At 32.7% G+C, this 19,073-nt stretch overlaps 2 protein-coding genes across 2 annotated transcripts; one reads left to right on the top strand and one right to left on the bottom strand.

Moving 5' to 3' along the window:
- Nucleotides 1-6,093: 6,093 nt before the first annotated feature.
- On the top strand, nucleotides 6,094-7,808 carry LOC114738711 (P34 probable thiol protease-like). The gene is made up of 4 exons (XM_028926775.1): nucleotides 6,094-6,367; nucleotides 6,915-7,147; nucleotides 7,321-7,410; nucleotides 7,710-7,808. The coding sequence occupies exons 1-4, from the start codon at nucleotides 6,094-6,096 to the stop codon at nucleotides 7,806-7,808; spliced, it is 696 nt and encodes a 231-aa protein (XP_028782608.1).
- A 3,952-nt stretch (nucleotides 7,809-11,760) lies between these two features.
- LOC114738709 (ervatamin-B-like) lies at nucleotides 11,761-13,921 on the bottom strand. The gene is made up of 4 exons (XM_028926773.1): nucleotides 13,448-13,921; nucleotides 13,112-13,344; nucleotides 12,715-12,849; nucleotides 11,761-12,158 (listed from the first exon to the last, which is right to left on the bottom strand). Exons 1-4 carry the CDS (start codon nucleotides 13,908-13,910, stop codon nucleotides 11,937-11,939), a joined length of 1,053 nt encoding a protein of 350 aa, XP_028782606.1. The 5' UTR covers nucleotides 13,911-13,921; the 3' UTR covers nucleotides 11,761-11,936.
- Between the last annotated feature and the right edge of the window lie 5,152 nt (nucleotides 13,922-19,073).

Raw genomic sequence — 19,073 nt, 5'->3', positions numbered from 1 at the left:
TGGTGATTTTTCAGCAAGAACTTCAGTAGGCATTCTATTTATCAAATAAACATATACCAGTAATGAAGTGGCATAGAAGCCTGAACAGGAAGACTTAGACTTGTCTCCACAATATGCCGGTGCTTTCTTTCAGCTCTACCATTTTGGCTAGATGTATGTGGACATGAATGCCTGAACTCAATACCATTTTCTGACATCATATTAGTGAAGCTTCTATACTCTCCACCCTAATCACTTTGGATTGTTTTAATTTTTCTATCAAATTTATTTTCAACAATCTGCTTAAACTGAATAAAAGCATTCAAGGCAACAGATTTCTGTCTGAGAGGATAGAGCCACGTGAAATGACTAAAATCATCAATAAAATGGATGTAATATCTGAAACCAGTAAGTGCTCAGAGTAGGGGCTGGTCCCCATTTATCTGTATAAATAAGATCCATGACATTTTTAGCATGAGATAGAGAGCGCTGGAAAGGCAATAAATAAGATTTGCCATATTGATGACATGCATCACAAAAATTGCAATCATCTTTATTTATCTTGATATTACAAAATGATAATGCTTTGCTCAGTACATTATAGGAGGGGTGTCCTAATCTTTGATGCCAAATCTGAGCTAAAACAATTTTCTTGTTTTCTCTAACACTTTTGGCAGTAAAAACATTTCCAACTGAAACTAAATCTTTTAAATTTGTATCTTTAGTGACTACTTTTCGTGCTCTCTGCATCTCATATGTCCCTCCCTTATGCATTCCTTGCTGCAGAATCTCCTTGGACTCCTGATCCTTCACGTAGCACCCATTTCGATCAAATTTCACAGTAACATCATTATCTGTAGTTAACTGAGCCACGCTCAACAAATTATGCTGAGAACCCGGCACATAGAGTAAGATATCTATCAGGCGGTGATGAAGGTAGATAAGAAGATCCAGTACTTATTATAGGCAATCTAGAACCATCATATCCAACCATAGATTGCTTACCATTCATAATAGTCTGATTTTGCATAAGAGCTGGATCATTTACCACATGACTCGCAGCTCCACTATCAACAAGCCACAGTGGATCAGAAACAACTTGCGGAGTCGCAACATACGCAGCCGATTGAGAGTTTGCTCCATAGTTCCTTCAATCATGAAGCCTAACATTCTTGTCAAACCAATAGTAACAATCAGATGCAATATGACCAGTTCTTCCATAGACTTGACATACTGGTCTCTGACCTCTGCTAGATCGTCCTCTGCCTCTAGTGTTTCGGCCATGCCCTTGATCATATTCTTCTGTCCTGGCTAAATTTGCAGAAGGTGTAGAAAGGGAAAGATTAGACATGCCTCTATAAAGATCAAGGTGACACTCAAAAGTGAGTAATTCTAATTGTAGTGTGATCCAGTTGAGATCACTCGTAGATGACAAATTACATACAATAGCATTGTATTCAAGATCTAAACCAGACAAAGTAACCGTAATCAATTCATTATCAGGAATTAAAACTCTAGCAGGGCTTAATTGACCAGCCAAGTGGTGAATCCTGTTCATATAATCTTCCATTGTCATGGAGTTCTTTCGGATTCTCTACAATTCTGATTTCTGCATCACAACCTTAGCTCGTGTATCAACTCTGATTAACTCTCTTGTGGTCTTCCAAAGCTCGGGAGAAGTTTTACAGTGAATGAGCTTACTTCCTATCTCAGGAGTCATGCTCGCCAAAAGCCATCCAAGTATAGTCTGATTATGTGCAACCCATTCTTCATATAATGGATTAATCTGTGACTTTTCATCAGTAAGCCATGCATTAGGACAAGTCTTCATGCTGGTGATGTAACCATCAAGCCTCTGTCCGCAAAGTAAAGAAAGAGTCATCGACTACCAATACAGATAGTTGTTCCTATCCAGCTTGATAGGAGAAGGCTGAGTAATAGAACTTGAATAAGAAGATGAAAAGGAAGGAAGAAAGGAGGAGGGTTTTGACATGGATGGTGCGGAAGACGACGAAGTGCTCAGGATCGGTGATGATGCCATAAAGAAGAGAAAAAAATGGCGGCTCTGATACCAAGTGAAAACTAAAGAGAGAGATTTCTGAAGTACTTTGGCTCAATGACTTGACGTATCACTGGAGGCCCATCATGTATTTATATTTATAATGAGTTATACACAACTTGATTAAGTTACAACAAACATAAGGTTTATATATACAGCTAATTATATATTTATCACATGCTTAATTACTAACAATGATGGAGACAAAGTCGCCAAAATTAGTAGCTATAGTCAGATACTAGAATCGGATGATGCCCTCTTGTGTGCCACTTCTGAGCAGCCTATAACTGTCGCTTTCAATGCAACAGATCTTCAATTTTATGAGAGCTTAAGTATTATATATCTCAGTTCTCAATATTCAATATTTGTTGTGATCTTGTACCTTATCCCTACAAGGGGGAGGCTGTTTTTAGAATTCGAAGCAGTGACCTATGTCACATGGTAGCAACATTACTGTTGCTCCAAGGCTCACCTTTTTATTGTGATCTTGTTACGGTGCTTAATTAGTTTACTGATATTTGTACTTGATCTTGACAACTCGTATAATTTGTAAGAATCGTACGTCATTCTTCGGTTTCCCCTTGTTACTTCTAACTTGTTTGTTGACTTTGACTAGGGAGTTTGTGGTGGTTAGCATTGCCCCGAGGATTCAACCGGTGTAACGCATGGCGTTTTGATTGTTGGATATGATTCAATAGATGGCACAGATTATTGGATTGTGAAGAACTCATGGGGAGAGAACTGGGGGATGAACGGATACTTCTTTGTTAAAAGGAACACAAACTTGCCACATGGAGTTTGCTCTATCAATGCTTGGGCTTATGTCCCAAACATATAGGCTAGAACACTTGTTATGCAGTCCGTCCCATTGGCAATTTGTTATGTGATGTACTTAATTATTTGCTGTTGTGTGATGATTTACTATGAACTTGTCAAGTCTCTATCATCGACTTTAAATGAAAAGCCTTAAATTCTTAGCAGTAGTAAGACATTTTATATTTTACTATCTTGGTCCGTAGTATAAGATCTAGTTGAATAATTTGGAGAGATTGAGAAAGTAAGATGAATAAATTGCTTAATTATAACATATGTTACATGATCTCACTAAAATATTTGTTTAAATCATTAGATTATATGTCAGTTTATGTACTAGACAAATTGGTTTGGATAAAAATAATAAATATAAGTACTTTAAACTAATTTAGCTAGTTTTTTTTTTTAACTTTTTTTTCAAATCAGTAACCCGGGTCTGCTGCTAAGGAACCGAGGCAGTAGTATATTGATGGAATGGTAAAGGACATTATAGAAAACTTCTGCAATATTCCGCATCCTAATTATTTGAGTGTCTCAGCAGATTAAGTAGTAACAAATTAAAGGGGTTCCTTGATTTTATTGCACGTTGAATTAATGATTAAGTTCAGTTTGGGGTAGTGCCACATGTGTTATATTTTTTGTAGATGTGGAAAATAAATTATTAGTTTAGCGTCGTATTTAATCTGTACATTAACATCATAATTATAAACCTTTTGCTTTTTAATCGATAAACGCCATAATTATCATATGTAATGCTTTAAGTAAATATGATTTTTTAAAAAGTGTCTCCTAAAGTTTTTAGAAAGTAAATATATATACCAAGAAATTATTTCAAAAAATTAATTTTTGTAGTATAAGACCATATACGAAAATGATTTAGAAAAAGGTAAAATCACGTTATTAAATTTCTAGACGATATAAATTTGTATGATTATTCGCTGGTCAAACAAAAGAGTTTATATGATTATTACAGCTCGCACAGATATGTTCAACTGAGCCCTTTTTGTTTAGGCCAAACTCAGCTGAACCCTGTTATTTTAAAAAGAAAATCCGCTAAACATACTCTAACTTTATATTTGGATTTGGATGGAGAGAAAAGTGAGGAAAAAAATAAGGAAGGAATACTAGAAAGGAAAACTTCCTAAAATAATTAAAAAAATTAATCTTTTTAGAAGTTTTTTCTCATAATATGTTTTCCGTCATTTTTTCATCCAAACAGAGCATTGATAAAGTGCTCTTGTTCAATTTTCCGTTCTCTCGTCATTTTTTTTCCTATACTCCACTCTCTTTTATCATTTATCTCGTTGCTAGTATTTCTTTTTCTAATTTTTCCATTTTAAATAAGGGCTTGTTTGAAACAAGAATTTAACTTTTACATATTTAATACTTTTAACCCTTTTTTTAAAACAACGTAATTCAGTTAAAAGGATGTCGCAAAAAGGACCAAAGGAGTAGTTTTTTTTTGGGGTGGGGTCTTCTTGGTGGTTTTGCAAATTCCTGAGCAACATAAGGATAATCAGCTTCTTCACTAATTCCGCCGTTTTGTATAATCCATTCAAAGGCCATTCTGGTAAATCCACCGTCATAACCATGGTTTTCAGGGTTGCAATCTAGGAGTTATCGTTCGGAAAGGGGAACAAGCTCCCCTGTGCTCATTGTATTTAGTGATTCAGTACTCCGACGGTTGCAAATGCCCAACAACTTCCTATGAACAATGAAATATTAATCCATATTAGTCCTTTGGGGTTCCAGAGGGGAAAAAAAAAAGGAATGATATTACCACGATTAATTAATCAGACCAATTAGTTTGAATAAAGGCAACTACATGTATTACCACATTGCTTTTGTTCTTTAATTCATCTCCTCGCAGTCAAGCCCAAGATTGATTTCTCCTTAAATCCATGAAACATCTGGTTTTGAATATGTGTGTGTGTGTGTTTCATTTTGTTCCAGGATTTAAATAATAAAGCTGCACATGGAATCCTTGGATTTTTTAATCTAAGAATATTTACTGTTTGTGTTGTCCTTTTCTCGAGTACTACAGAAGCCCAGTATTAGTTGAGCTGCTATGGCATCTTCAGTATATCCCCAGTAATATTTTTAATATAGGCTCTTGATATAATAAATAAGTAGAAAAGTTTATTGCAATGGAAAAGACCCAAAAACCGGGTAAACTGAATAACCAAACCGAATTATTTCGGTTAATTCAGTTTGTTTCGGTTTAGTGTTTTAAAATATGCACATTTCAGATATTCTTTTCGGTTAGTGAACCTAACCAAACCAAATAACTGATTCCTCAGCTTTTCCTTTCCCTTCCATTTTCCTTCATTTTTTATCTCAATCGTTAAGATTACAATTTGAACGGTCTAGGGTTTATATTATAATTTTTTTTAAATTATCAGTTAAAATTAGTAGTTTAACTTTATTTATTTATGTTTTCAAAAAATTAATATTTTATTTTGAATTTCATAAAATATGAAATATGGACTGGTTAAATTGCTATCTTATGATTGGGATGGGAAGTGGAGGGAAATGGAGAGGAAAATAACAAAAGAATATATTGCTAGTTTGTCCTGGGAAAAAAAAAAGCAACTCCTTGTAAAATACTTTATGGATATTTTTGTCACTTGAACCCTAGTAGAGTCATTATCATGTTCATCCCCTCTTTAGGGTTTTCCCGCGTCCCACGCATTGCCAATTTACTTGACTGTCACAAGATTACAAGTTTAAATCTCATCAAACTGGTGATTCAATCATCATAAAGAAACAATCACGGTACTAACAGAAATCTGCTGTAGCTCATTAGAGTATAAAAGTCTCTTCCCTTTAAGCCGTCACGGTGACCTTAGCTTCTTTCATTGAGGCCTCCGCGACTTGCGTAACATAGAACAAGACACAGATTTTTTGATGCAACGAAAATTACTAAAATATGTCAAATTATATACTAAACGTATTCAAAACAGGGTACTTAAGATTATTAACATTGCACCAACTACGGATGTGGAACATGTTCTTCTACGTCAAGGATGGGTAACGAGTGGATGATAAAATCAAAGAACTCGTAGCGGGAAAATGTGAACACTCATGAGTCAAATGAGGGGGGGGGGGTATTGACTTCAACTTGGGTCGTTTTCTTCTACAAGTACCAAGAATTATACTATAAATACCTCGTGGATGAATTGAGTTCCATGCAAGCTTATTTGAAGTTTCATTTCTCAGTAACTGAAACAGCAAAATAAAGCATGGCTTTCTACACTACCATGTCTCAGGTCCTTTTTCTCCTGATCTGGTGTTCTATTCTGATATGTCTCTCTTCAGGATTCCCTACCAGTGAATCATCAGTTTCCCTTTCAAAGGCTGAACAAGACTTTGAAATGTTCCAGCAATGGATGGCGGAGCATGGAAGAGTCTACCCAAACTCTGAAGAGAGCAACACTAGATTCCAAATATTCCAAAGGAATCTCAAGTATATTACTGAAACGAATGCTAAGAGATCCAAGTCACCATCTGGGTATCGTTTGGGCCTCAACTAGTTTGCTGATATGAGTCCTGAGGAGTTTACGCAAACCTAACTCCGTCCGCTGGAGGTGCCGGCCACCATCACGCCGGCTTCCTCGAGCCCCGGCTACTTCCAACAGAAGGACTCAATGTGCACCGCCTGCTACCATGGATTGGAGAAAGCAAGGAGTTGTGACTCCAGTTAAACACCAATAAAGTTGTGGTAAGTCGATCCTTTTCGACCAACAAAGTTCACCAGTCTTGTTTCTAAAACTAATGGTTTTTAAATTTGAAGTGAACCTCTAGGATGTTTTATAATATAACAAGTTTTGTTTAAAATAATAATTTTTTCCACCTAAAGTATCCCTAACTAACTATGAAACTTTTAAACTAATTAACCAAACTCCTCTCACTCATAATTTTTGTTAAAGGTAATTATGATATTTTACCAGAAATACTAATTTTAACTAACTTCATTAATTCATGTAATTTTTACTAGGTGCTGATAACGAAAAGATCAACAGATTGGACTTATAGATGGTTTCCATATTGTTTGTATATATAGGAAGTTGTTGGGCATTTGGAGCCAGTGGGGCCTTGGAATCGGTTTATGCAATAACCACCGGCAAACTTGTTAGCCTTTCTGAGCAAGAACTCGTAGACTGCGACACCTTGACCCAAGGTTGTGCAGGTGGATGGCCCCATAATGCCTTTGAATGGGTCATCCAAAATGGCGGGATTAGTAAAGAAGAAGATTATCCTTATGTTTTTCAGCAGGGTCCTTGCAAAGCCAACATGGTTTGTTCGCCTTTCTCATATTATGTAAAACCTACAGGAAATTACACTATTCATTCGCATAAAACATTATCCCAACATATATACCTTAGATTTTGTGTTTATTTATGGAAAGTTAAAAGTTCTTTTGATACCATACTCGTTTTCTAATTTCTGGTTTATATATGTTTCTGCAGCATGATGGAGACAAAGTGGCTAAAATTAGTAGCCACAGCCAGATACCAGAATCGGATGATGCTCTCTTGTGTGCCGCTTCTAAGCAGCCTGTACCTTGGGCTTTCGATGCAACAGAAATGCAACAGATCTTCAATTTTATAAGAGTGTAGGTCTTATATATCTCAGTTCTCAATATTCAATATTTATTGTGATCTTGGTAATGGCTTCCCAATATACAAGGTAGCAAAAGTTGCTCCAAGGCTCACCCTCTTATTGTGTTCTTGTTATGGTGCTTAATTAGTTTACTGATATCTGCCCCTGATCTTGACAACTTGTATAATTTGTAAGAATCATACGTCAATATTCAGTTTCCCCTTGTTATTTCTAACTTGTTTGTTCAATTGACTAGGGAATTTATGGCGGTGAGAATTGCCCCGAGGATTCAACCGGTGTGACTCATGTCGTTTTGATTGTTGGATGTGACTCAAAAGATGGCACAGATTATTGAATTGCGAAGAACTCATAGGGAGAGAATTGGGGAATGAATGGATACTTCTTTATTAAAAGGAACACAAACTTACCACATGGAGTTTGCGCTCTCAATGCTTGGGCTTATGTCCCAAACATGTAGACTAGTACACTTGTTACGTAGTCCGTCCCATTGTCAATTTGTGATGTGATACACTTTTGATTGTTTGCTGTTGTGTGATGATTTACTATGAACTCATCAAGTCTCTATCATCAACTTTAAATAAAAAGCCTTAAATTATTTGCTGTTGTGTGACGATTTATTTGATGTCACTATACCTGACCTTTTCAAAATTTATTTTTAACTTCAAAGGAATTGATTGGGATAAAATAATGTCAGTCTTGAAATTTCAACTTACGAAAGAAAGTAATCGTTTAAGGCCTTTTCCTAGCGTGACTTCCCTATAAAAATTTTTGTTCATAAAATGTTCACATATATATATATATATATGAATGACTTGTGTAAAAAAAGTTTGTTCACAACTATAAATCACTTGTAGGATAATTAATAAGTTTTTTTTTAATTTTACCCACCTGACTTAATAAATGTAGAGAGAAATAAAGCTAATAGGTCAAAGAAAGTACAAAACGTATTCATTGCAAGCTTGAAATACAAGTGATTTATACTCATCTGGTTTTATTTATAAAACACAACAGACTAAGAAAAACTTTAAACTATATGAACTTTCTATTAAAATATGATAATTTAAAAATTTTATCCCTATTTAATATATACACCATTTCAGAAAAAAATAACTATCTAGCTATACATTCTTACTAAAAATGTAACGAAGTAACTTATGAATATGATCAAAAAATTTTTTATCTATCTGCTCTATAAATTAGATCAAAGGAGTAAATAGGTACATAATGGTAGACTTATTTGACATTCCCTCAGTTTTATTACATAAATACTTTCAGATTATTGCGCACAAATTAAGAAAGGCAATAAATATATAATTGGAAAATTAATCCTTAAATTGTTATAGTCTAACTCAATTTTGAATGAGGTTCGTTTTTTTTTTTTTTGAATTTAGTCCTTATTCTATAATCTGTTAATTTTAACTGGTAAGTTTTATGGAATTTCATTTATAAAGATGCACGAGATAAAAATGGTGTGAAATAAATATGAAAAAAAATTCATACATCCCATGAAATTCTATAAATTAAAATTAATAGGTTTTACATTTAAGGATGCATGGATGCCTCTGATGAGAGCCTTTGTCGTTCGCCTTGGGGTTCCCAATCAAAAATAAATCCAAGCAATGCAATATAGTGCAAAACTCGGGTTGTTTCACTTTGAGGAGCCTTTATTTGAAATCCTAAGCAACTAAGTATCAAAAACAAAGAATTGAGTTGGAAAGGGATTGATTTTCTTTTTAACTAACTAATTGGCAAAATTTAAAAGGATGTAAAATGAGTAAATAATTTTTGGATTTTTAGTTTATAAAATAGATATGAATGAAATAAATAAAGAGAATTAACAAGTGACAGCAAATGGAAAAGCAACCCTCTAGCATAATGATTAAGGCTATCATTACTTCAATTAATTTGGGGTTAGCTAAATTCAAAAGACTCTAAGGGCCACCCCCTAGACTCGGTTTAATTAGAATAATCAACACCAAGTCACCTTGCATATTAATTATTCACAATTAAACTGTTTCAGCACAATTAGCCAAAAAGAAAATCAAAGAAAAGCAATTAACATTTTTAGTCCAATAACCAAGCTATCTTGAATTACCACTGAATGTTCACAATAATTTCAAAACATAGTCTGACCCAGTACAATGTAAAGAAATTAAAGCTAATCACAGCATAGTGTTAAATGCTAATCAAAGATTCCAACAACTACAACCAATCTCAATACAAATATAAACCATCACAGCACATTCAAACATTATAAAATTCATTCTAAGACCTAGAAATCACAATTATAATGAAAGAAGTAAAGATTAGAAGAGTTGAAACTCCACTTTGAAGCTTAAGTTCAAGCCATAACCATTGCTCTAGAGAATTGGAAAGGATTTAGCCAAGTCCCTGCATTACTGAAGCTCCACCGTATGCTTCAATAATCACAACCATAGCAGAACAACAGTGAAGGAGCCAATGGAAGATGAAATCTGGAGGTATCATTTCGCCGTTCAAGCTCCTGCTCGTATCTGCCTCCCGTCAAGCTCTTCCACTGCGCCGTCGCTGTTCGCTCTTCTCTGTTCACGCTGCTGTCGCTGATCTGTTCGAGCCGCCAGGAATAAATCGCAGAGAAAACAGAGGAAGGTGATGAAGTTGCCTCTGGTTCGCTGTTTCTGTTCCACCGCCAAGCACCCTCGCGTCTCTCCCTGTCCTTCTCCCCTTAGCTCGCTCCACTCTTTTTTTTTTTTTTTCTCTGCCGCCCCCAGCTCCTGGGTTCATTCCAAGCTGAAGGTGATTATTGGATATTAGGTTGGTTGCGTTTTGATCCCTTTTTTTTAATTATTTTTATTATTTTTTTTTTTTTTAATTTTTTTTTTATTTTTAAATCTTCCAAAAACCTGCAAACAAAATTCAAGGATAAGGTAGCATTAATTGTCCTCAAAAATCAATTAGTCACAATTAAACCAAAATAATACAATTTTGCCCCTAAAAAATAATAATTCAAAATAAAACATATTAAATCAATTAATAATCAATTAAGGCTAAAAGGGACTAATTAAGTTGACAAAACCCATATAAAAGATATCAAAATATATAAAAATAATTGAGTTTGTCAGCCTCCAAATCACATTGGACAATTTTAAACAAAATAAATTATACCGATCCAATTTAGAATTGAGATAAGCTAGAGGAATCTATATTCTTATAGATCAATTTTTTTTTATGCAAAAATATGATATATTTTGCCAAATTTGCCCCTCATTTGTTGTTAACAGTACTTTAATACTTCTAAAAACATTATTCCACTCCAGTGGTAAAACAAGAAAAATGATATTATATGTTTTTTCAGAATTAGGAGAAAACTTATAATATAAAAGAGTTTTTCGTCAAACACAAATATAATGAAATAAAGGAGGTAAAGAACAGTTTAATTGCAGTGAATGGCTGGCAAAAAATAATAATTGTAGTTCATGGCTGGTAAATAAATTAAACCAATATGAAATTCTTTATAAACGAATCAATGAAAGAAATTTGTCTTCTTCCACATAACATCCGCCATCATTACTGCCTACGGTGTAAATTTGAAACTAACATTCAAATTGCAACGTGCTCACCCAAAGACCGTTAATTCGAGAAGACCTCTAGGGTCCAAATGTCTAATAAACTCGTTAATCTAAATGTGGGCGCTTTAGTTATATTTATAAGGTAAAAAATGTGTGTTTTTATTTTATTTATAAGTTACATTATTAAATTCGTTTATATGAATATACAATTGTGTTCTTCACTTATTATTCATGAGAACAAGGTATTAAAGTACTAGTATAAAGTATATATTAAATAGGTGTAAAGTTGACAAATTATTAAATTTTATAGTAAAGTCAGTGAAATTAAGATTTTTCTTAATTATGGTGAAACATATTAGAGTCTTGTTATCTTTGAAATGGAAAAAAAATAACTTCAATTAATAATATCATGAAGACATTATTATTAAGTCTATAACGTGATGCTTTTATTTCGGTGGTCGTTATAGCTAGAATAACGCTTTTATTTCTTCCTCTTGGCCACCATACAAGAGAGAACTATTCCTATTTTATCGTACAATTGTATATTGAGATATACTGTTTATACTATATTGTACTCTTAACGTTATTTCTATAGGCAAATGAGCTTTTTTTTAATAGGAAAAATGATTAAAAAAACACCTGTTGAATTTCAAAATGATAAATAAGTTATTTTAATAAATTTTGACAGATCAAAACTATTAGTAGTCAAAACTATTGGCCGTATCACAAGAATGATTGAAAAAAGTTTGATATTCCATCAATAACTAACAATATATCCGAAAAGGACACATTAATAATCTACTATAATTAATAATTCATGACTTTTTATTTAGAATCTATAATAGATTTCGGTTCATGACAACAAGAAAACGAGAAATTGACCAGAGATTTGCTAGCTAGCCGGTACATTAATCTTATATGGTTGGGTAGAATGCCATAGTATTAATGGCGCAAACTCCATTTGGAAAATCTGTATTCCTCTTAACATGGAAGTATCCATTTATTCCCCAATTTTCTCCCCATGAGTTCTTCACAATCCAATAGTCATTCCCATCTTTTGAACCATATCCCACAATTAAAACAGCATGATTCACATAGTTTGAATCCCTTGAGCAATACTGACCAGCATAAATCCCCTGAAAATTCAAAATAAATGTCATTAACGTAAAATTAAAAATGCTAAACTATACAAAAACTTAAATGTTATTAAAGTAAAATTAAAAAGGCTAACCGATACAAGAACTCTCTTGGACTTTTAAGTCTATGTAGATTACCTCCAACTATCAATTACATATCCCCATAATAAACTTTATTTTTGTGTGTATATAACCTCTCAAACTGTGGTTAATGTGTAGATAATCCCTCTAAACTTTAGGTTGTAGGTGTGGGGCTAAGTAATGTACAGAATTTATCGTATGAGTCATATACATAAATGTAAAAGTTTAAGAGGGCTTATTGTGAAGTTTCAAAGGCCATAGATATTATCTGTACATGGTCCCAAATTCAGAGGTTACGTATAGCTTGGTGCGTTTCATATGAAAGTTTAAACTAAGTACATAAATTCTGGCGAACTAAAAGAAAGATTTGTTATTTATATATATTAGAACACTCAATTAATATTAATTCAATAAAATGATTAAATAGGAAAAAAAAACATATTGAAGATTGAATGAAGACAGAGAAAATACTTACGTTGTCATAGAATTGAAGATTTGATGCATCCAAAGATACTGTAATAGGCTGCTGAGCCACAGCACACAAGAGGGCTTCTTCCGATTGATCTACTTGTGCATAATTAGTAATTTTCACGCCACTGTCTTCATTTTGCTTCGGAAACGTTTTGAAATCCTCAAATTAGACAGAGAAGCTATATTGTGTCACACACACACACACACAGAGGGACAACAGGGTTGAGTCTAGCCAAAAAGGCTAGTTTCTCACAATGTGGCAAATTATAAGAGGTGTCTACATTTAATGCCCGATAGTGTCTCAAACAAGATTGCCACCAATAAGAGGATACTTGTGCTTAAAAATATATACATGCATATATATATATATAGAGAGAGAGAGAGAGAGAGATGAAACAAACCGTGTTGGCTTTGCAGGAATCGTCTCGAGCTACATAGGGGTACTCTTCTTCTTTACTAATACCACCATTTCTGATAACCCATTCAAAAGCACTCTTGGGGGACCCACCTGAACAACCATGGCTTACGGAGTCACAATCTACAAGTTCTTGTTCTGAAAGGGATACAAGTTCCCCTGTCTGTATTGCATGTATTGATTCAATGGCCCCGATGCTTCCAAATGCCCAGCAACTTCCTATGAACCATAAAACATTAATCTATCAGCACATTGAACCTTTACAGACATACAAAAGGAAAATTGATATATTTCTTATAATAGGGTTCCATCAAGTCCATACCACAACGTTGTTGGTCTTTAACAGGAGTCACGGCTCCTTTCTGTCTCCAATCCACAGAGGCAGGTGGTGTGCAGGAGTCCTGTTTCACGTAGCCGGACCTTGAGGCGGTGGTGGCCGGGTTGGTGGTGGTCGGCGCAGGTAGTTGGCGAAGGTACACTCTCTTGAACTCCTCAGGACTCATATCAGCAAACTTGTTGAGTCCCAAACGATAGCCACCGCCAGAGGAATTGGATCTCTTGGCATTCGTCTCTTTGATGTGCTTCAGATTCATTCGAAATATTTGGTATCTGCTTTCACTCTCTTCAGAGTTCGGGTACATTCTTGCATGCTGCTTCATCCATTGTTGGAATGTTTCGTACTCTTCTTCTCCCTCTGAAGGGATAAATCCTGAAGAGAGGCATGTCAGAATCAAGTTCAAGATCAAGAAATGAAGGAACGAGGTTTTAGAAATATAGAAAGCCATGCTAGCTAGCTTGTTTGTTGTTTCAGATACTGAGAAATGAAACTAGGCTTCAAATAAGCTAGAGCTTGCATGAAAGTGAAACCAGCGATGAGGTATTTATAATGTAATTCCACAAGGTACTTGTGAGGGAAAAACTTCAAGTATGAGTTAACTTTAGATATTTTTGCATCAATTATTCCGATTAACACGTCCCGTAATTAGTGTTATATGGATCTTCGGATCATTCATGTCATGGCCTTTGCACCGTTTCTAATACGTTCCGTATGACGCAGGGAAGTGTTTTATATGTTAATGTAATAAATATGCAACTCTTTTTGAGTCTATATCTCATTAATGTGTTTAGATTGTCAAATGCGTGTTGACTGATGGAAGAACGTTGGGGTTGGGGCCGATGATGTCGCTGTCTCTTTCACGCCTCTTGTAATGCTCCAACCTTCTCAATATTTTTTTTATTATTAGATTCTATACGAATTGAGTAACATTTTGATACCTTAAGTTGATGAATGACGCATTTTTCTTAATTTTTAATGATTTTTTTAAAGAAAAATACTTTAGAATTATGCATTATTATTTTTTTTGAAAAATTATTAAAAAAATTAAAATTGCATCATTTCATCATCATAAGATATCAAAATGTAACTCATTTTATATAAAATCCAATTATAAATAGAAACATAAGAAATATTTGAAAAATTGGGGCATTACAAAAGAGAGGCTCCAAACTCAAGATTGACTTTGTTGTTATTAACGAAAGAAAAACAATTCCGTGTATTTATTACTTGCTTGACATTTACAGTTTCATTTATAGAAGAAAAAAATAAGAATGAATGTTTTTGGGGGGGGGGAGAGAGTGTGTGTGTGTGTGTGTGTGTGTGTGAATAATGTGTTCTATGTACATATTTAATTTTTTTTGAAAGTTTTGCAGGTATCGATCTAATATATATTAATGAAATTTTAATATGCCTGTTGCAGATATTAAAATGAGACTAATTAGTTGAGGTTTTGTATTAGTTCGTTGATAAACAAAATCAATATAAGTGTGATGGCATGCACATTCCCTCCTATGTAAAGAGAGGTTGTTTTGAATCTTTCCCCTCAAATTCTCAAGGACATTGGGATTGATTTAGTGTTAACTGTTCCTTCATAAATAAATAATGAGGACGGTTTACTTTCTAGACAATACTTATATCAAGTTATTACTTATATCCATTATATCAAGTTCTCCAATTATATATAACCATATGTCCTGTTTTTAAAATATTAACATTTAATTATGAATTCACATGAAACAAAAAAAACACATGGTCATGTGTAATTGGAGAATATTAGTGTTGTTAACAATGCCTTGTGTATATATATAGCAATAAATTTTTTTGCCAGCATATATACATATATAGCAATTAATAGAGGAGTATATATAATTTATGTTGACTCTGTGATTAAAAACAGAATTTTTTTTTTGTGCCAATCATGCAGTTGTGCCATCAATCAAGCGCATTACATGTGTGATTATTGGATGGCACCTTAGAATGTACGTTCACCAAAAGATTTTTGAGGTCAACTTGAAATAAGCTTGGATGGAAGTGAGACTAGCGATGATCTATTTACAGTGTAATTCCGCCTTCCTGTGAAGGAAAAAGACAAATACTTGTGACTTATATTTTACTTTCTTCGATTCTTATTATAAGTTTCAAATAATCAATCTATGGATAGCAATGTTAAGAAAAACATGAAGTGAAACATATAAAATGGGCTATACCCTTTTCCAAATTGAAAGGTTATGAATAGGATCGCAGGAAGTATATCATATTTTCCAGTTGGAAGGAAATTCTCTTAGAATCCCACTTTCCTTTTTTTTCTTATGAGAATCCCATCTTTATCAGTTGATTAAAAAAAATGAATGGTTCAGATATAATATTTTATAAAACTGTTATTACAACAATATATAAGAGAGAGAAGGCAGACATCCATTTTTTAAAATATTGAATCTAAATCATCCATTTTTGATATAATGCATGGTGAAGATGAGATTCTAAGGACTTGTTTGGTTTCTTGTTTTGAAAACAATTTTTTGTTTTTAAAAATAGAAAAACAGAAAACTTGTTTGGCAATTTGTTTTTAGTTGATTGTTTTAAAAAAAAAAAAAATAATATGCTTTTAAAAACTGAAAAATCAAAACAACTTTTACATGTTTTTGTTTGTTTTTGTTTTGTGTTTTCTATTTTTTTTTAAAAAAATTAGGGAAATCTTTGTCTCTTCTTTTCTACTATCTACTACTTATCATTACCGGTGATAACTATCACTTGTCAAAGTGTAAGTTTTTTTTTCAAATGTGATTTTTTGAAAATTATTTTCCAAACAAAGTTTTTTGTTTTTTGTCTGCAAAACTTATTCTTAGAAACAATTTTATAGAATCATTTTGAGAATAAAAAAAAAAAACAAAAAACAAAAACAAACAGCCCTAAAAAGAGGGGATTTTGCTCCCCTTCCCTGGCTTTGTAATATTTGTGGGAGGAGAGAAATCCCTCCTCTCCCCTCCAAAATTGGGGGGATTTAGAGGGGAGAGGTAATATTTTGTGCTATCTGACCAACATACCCATGCTTATATTTAATGTTCCCAAACTAATCGATCCCAACCTCCTTCACTCTTTCCACATCTTATTAAATTGCGTTTAGTTTTGTCCATTTTCATCTCAATGAATTCTTTTTTTCTTTTTATAGCACTGAATGAAATTCTTTATTAACTATTATTAAAAAAGGTACTATGAAGTGTGGATGATGAACAGGAAAATAAGCTTTATTTTCTATTATTTGTAAATAGCGAAATCTGTTATTTTTTAAAGCATTTTTTATATAATACATAAATGCAAAATACTCCAATAACAATGTTAAAGAATAACCTTTTTCCGACACAAAACGACATTCCTAGAAAGAAAACAACACTTCTTATCTTATAGAGTTAGATGTTGAATGTCTATTATAATTATATTTATTTATTTTTTATAATTATAAAATTATAATTTTATATATTAAATGTCATTTATAATTCTATTTTATTAAACATTTTAAAAAGTTTGAAAAACAACTTAAATAAAATGAGGGTAAAATTGTCCACATAAAAATATATTCCCTCTCCTCCCTCTTGAGCCAAATAAGGTAATGTTAAAATCTCTCCCCTCCCTTTCCTTCTTCTCAGTTCAAACAAGGTAATATTAAAATCCCTTCCCTCTCCTCACCTTCACTTCCTTCCATTAAAATCCATCTCCTCCCTTCTAAACACACCCTAAGAGAAAGTGAGAGGGAGGGACCTCCAATGCTTAGGTTAGGACAGATCCAATAATACCGAATGTTAAATAATTATGTTAAGAAACTTATTGTTATCGATTTCTTTAATCCAATTATAATTTTTTAATAATATACCAGTTCACTCTAAATACTTTTCCATGGCCCTTACCGTTTTTAATACGTTTTGTCTGAATGCTAACTAATTTGTTTGTGTTCTTTAAAATATATGTCCCAACTGTCACGTAATATCGATCTAGAAATTTCAACTTTTAAGGCCTTTCCTAAGCGTGACTTCTCTATGAACTTTTTTTTGTTCATAAAATGTTTATGTACATATACTATAGACTAACTTGACACTCCTTCTGTTTTAACATAAATACCACTACTTTTAGACTATTGTACAACTACAAGGGGAAATAAATCCGTAAATTGTTGCGGTTTAACTCAAATTCGATTTTGGAATTAGGTCCATTTAGTTTATTTTGTTTGAATTTAGTCCTTATTCTTTGATATGTTAATTTTAACTTATATATTTTGGAATTTCATTTAAAAAATGCAAATTTTCATGCATTCATGAAATTCTATAAATAAAAATTGATAATTTTTACATTATTTAAACAAAATAAATTATAAGCATCTAAATTAAAATTGTAATAAACTATAAGAATATATATAGATTAATTTTTTCTATGTAAAAATAGGACACATTTTGCAAAAATTTCCCCTCATTTATTGCTAACAGTGCTTTAATACCTCTAAAAACATTATTTTACTCCAATGGTAAAACAAGCAAAATGCTGTTCTATGTTCTTTTAGAATTAGAAAAGAATGTAATATAAAACAAATTTTTCGTCAAAGACAAATATAATGAAATAAAGGAAGTAAAGAACAATTTAATTGTAGTTAATGGCTGGCAAAAAATAATAATTGTAGTTCATAACTGATAAATAAATCAAACCAATATGAAATTCTTTATAAACGAATTAATGAAAGAAATTTGTCTTCTTCCACATAACACCCGCCACTATTATTGCCCACGTTGTGTGATTGAAATTTAAATTACCACGCTCTCCCAAGGCCGTTTAATAAGAGGAGACTTATGGGGTCCAAATGTCAAATAAACTCGGTAATACATTAGAGTCTTATTATCTTTGAAATGGGCAAAAAATAACTTCACTTTATAATATCATGAAGCGACTATTATTAAGTCTATAATACTAATGTCTCTTTTCGGTTTGACGGGAATTAGTGAGGAGGATAGGAGAGATTTAATAAGATTGATTTTTATTTTAAAACAACAACAAACGGGGTTGTAAAAATTTAATAAAGAAAGACGGGAAAAAATTCTTTTGAAAACGTTCAACTCCGTTTCTCCTTCTTTTTTTTTAAGGGAAAAAAAATCAAGCTGATCAAAATCTATTCTCCCACTCAAATCAAATAATTAAGGGGACGAAAATGGTACTGCTTAGGTATATATTTATTGGCCATAATTTAATTAAAAACAATGGTTAAATGGATATTTACAATCCATGATTTATTTATATGCAATTTTTTAAAATATTTCAAAATGAAAAAAATGTGTTTTCTTCTAAAGTCTTATTTTATAAATTAATAAATTTATATGACGTGTCATGGAGGGAATTACAACATTAAAAGTCATCTAACGAATACAAAGTCGTGATCAATCACAATGGCTAGTGGCCTCTTGATGTATGTAAGTTTTTTTTTTTTTTTGGTCAGAATCTCGATGTATTTAAGTTGTAACAATGTATTTCTCTCATATTTGATAGTTCTTATGCAATTATCATCCCAGTCTTTAGATTGAAGAAAAAGATTTTATTATTTATTCATTTTTCTTTAAGATAGTCTTTATAGTAG

Source organism: Neltuma alba, unplaced genomic scaffold, assembly GCF_004799145.2.
Source record: "Neltuma alba isolate B1F8T4 unplaced genomic scaffold, ASM479914v2 tig00013660_pilon, whole genome shotgun sequence".
Classification (NCBI taxonomy): Eukaryota; Viridiplantae; Streptophyta; class Magnoliopsida; order Fabales; family Fabaceae; genus Neltuma; species Neltuma alba.
This window is presented reverse-complemented; position numbering and strand designations above follow the sequence as displayed.